The 1,978-nt window shown below is 44.1% G+C and overlaps 1 protein-coding gene across 1 annotated transcript in view; it reads left to right on the forward strand.

The window, feature by feature from the left end:
• The window catches only part of npas1 (neuronal PAS domain protein 1), a 214,654-nt gene extending 213,376 nt beyond the window's left edge, over nucleotides 1–1,278 (forward strand). The window contains exon 8 of the mRNA XM_048618221.1: nucleotides 1,066–1,278. Coding sequence (XP_048474178.1) covers nucleotides 1,066–1,278 — 213 coding nt within the window. The remainder of the gene's footprint in view (nucleotides 1–1,065) is intronic.
• Nucleotides 1,279–1,978: the final 700 nt, after the last annotated feature.

Genomic DNA, 1,978 nt, shown 5'->3' on the forward strand with positions numbered 1-1,978 from the left:
ATACTTAATGATCCAGCCTTGACAGCCCTCTGCGGTAAAGAATTCCACAGATTCTCTACCATCTGAGAGAAACTTCTCATCTCTGTCTTAAATGGGTGACCCCTTATTCCCTCTGGTCCTAGACTCTCCCACAAGGGGAAACAACCTCTCCGTATCTACCCTGTCAAGCCCTCTAAAAGTCTTGTACGTTTTAATAAGGTCAGCTTTCATTCTTCTGAACTCCAATGAGTACAGGTCCTATCTACTCGACCTCTTCTCATGAGAAGTTACCTCTATACCCAGAGTCAGTCTAGTCTTCTCTGGACTGCCTCCAGTGCCAGTATATCTTTCCTGTTTACAGTATTCCAGCTGTGGTCTGATTAGTTAGCAAGACTTCCCCAATTTTATACTTCATTCTCTTTGAAACAAAGGTCAACATTACATTTGCTTTCCCTATCACCTGCTGAACTTGGATGCTAGCTTTTTGTGACTTACATAAAGGAACAAACAATGGCGCCCAGTATGGTGCTCAAATCCACAATCCTGCGATTAAGGGTCTTATACTCTATCGACTGAACTCGTCAGCATTAAGTGTTGAATTTTAAATGATGTATCCTGTTTGCGTCATGCTACTTGGCGTCTCAGGGGTGGGATGAAGGCTCGATAGATTAATGTGGGGAATTCCAGACATCACGTGAAAATAAGACCATAAGACACAGGGGCAGAAATTAGGCCTTTCAGACCATCAAGTCTGCTCTGCCATTCAATCGTAGCTGATAAGTTTCTCAACCCATTCTCCCGCCCTCTCCCCATAACCTTTGATCCCCTTAACAATCAAGAACCCATCTATCTCTGTCTTAAATATACTCAATGATCTGGCCTCTACAGCCTTCTGTGGCAGTGAATTCCATAGATTTACCACTCTCTGGCTGAAGACGTTTCTCCTCATCTCCGTTCTATAGGGCCTTCCCTTTACACTAAGGCTGTGCCCTTGAGTCTTAGTCTGTCCTCCTAATGGAAACATTTTCCCAATGTCCACTCTATGCCGACCTTTCAGTAATCTGTAAATGGCTCTTTCTGTCACAGGTTATCCATGTCACAGGGCGCTTGCGATCTCGGATTTCGTTGCCTCATGCTCGTGCTGTTCCCACCAGCTTCATGGGGATGGTGGCTCTCGCCCATACTCTGCCGCCTTCCACCATCAATGAGGTCCGGATTGAGTGCCACATGTTTGTCTCCAGGGTCAGTCTGGATCTGCAGATCATCTACTGTGAAAACAGGTCAGTATCTAAGTTTTGAGCATGTACTACCCAGAATATTCCACTTTATGGACGGCTACACTTGGGTATATCCCTTCACTCTACGCAGTTATTTCTGCACTTCTTATTTGCATTTCGGAGTCTTCCTCGATTTATTTTTCTGTCTGTGTCTCTATTTGTCCTCTGACTGTTGAGAACGAGAATGAATTTAATGATACAGTGGTGATGTTCTCGGCAGTCACAAGCAAGGGACTTTGAAGAAATGGTCGAAAATTGGAGTATGTAGCATTTACCCAAGTCAGACAGAACTCATTCATAGGTAAATGGGAAACCATTGCAGGACACAGATTATGAGCAGAAACAAGGAGAACCTTCTCTCCAATGTGCAGAATACCCCCAAGCCACAAACTTGTGGCAACACAAACCTATGCTCCTCCTTCAGTGGGCCTTTCTCTCTATCATTCTCTGTCTTCCATTGTCCATATTCCAGTCTCTAAATTTTTCTTTCCCTGTACATCTTTCTTCATTTCTTTTTGTGTCTGTCTCTTTGTCCCTGACTCACTTTATGCCTTTCTCTCTCTCTCCATATTTCTCTGTGTGTGTGTGTCTCTCTCTGACCACATGGCTGTGTCTTTCTGTCTGTCTTCCTCATCTGTTCAACTCTGTCTCTGTCTCTTACTGTCATTCTCTCCCTGCCCATGTCTTTCTTTCTCTTTCTGTCCATCTTGTAGTTTTTCCAT

Source organism: Rhincodon typus, chromosome 39 (assembly GCF_021869965.1).
Source record: "Rhincodon typus isolate 14 chromosome 39, sRhiTyp1.1, whole genome shotgun sequence".
NCBI lineage: Eukaryota > Metazoa > Chordata > Chondrichthyes > Orectolobiformes > Rhincodontidae > Rhincodon > Rhincodon typus.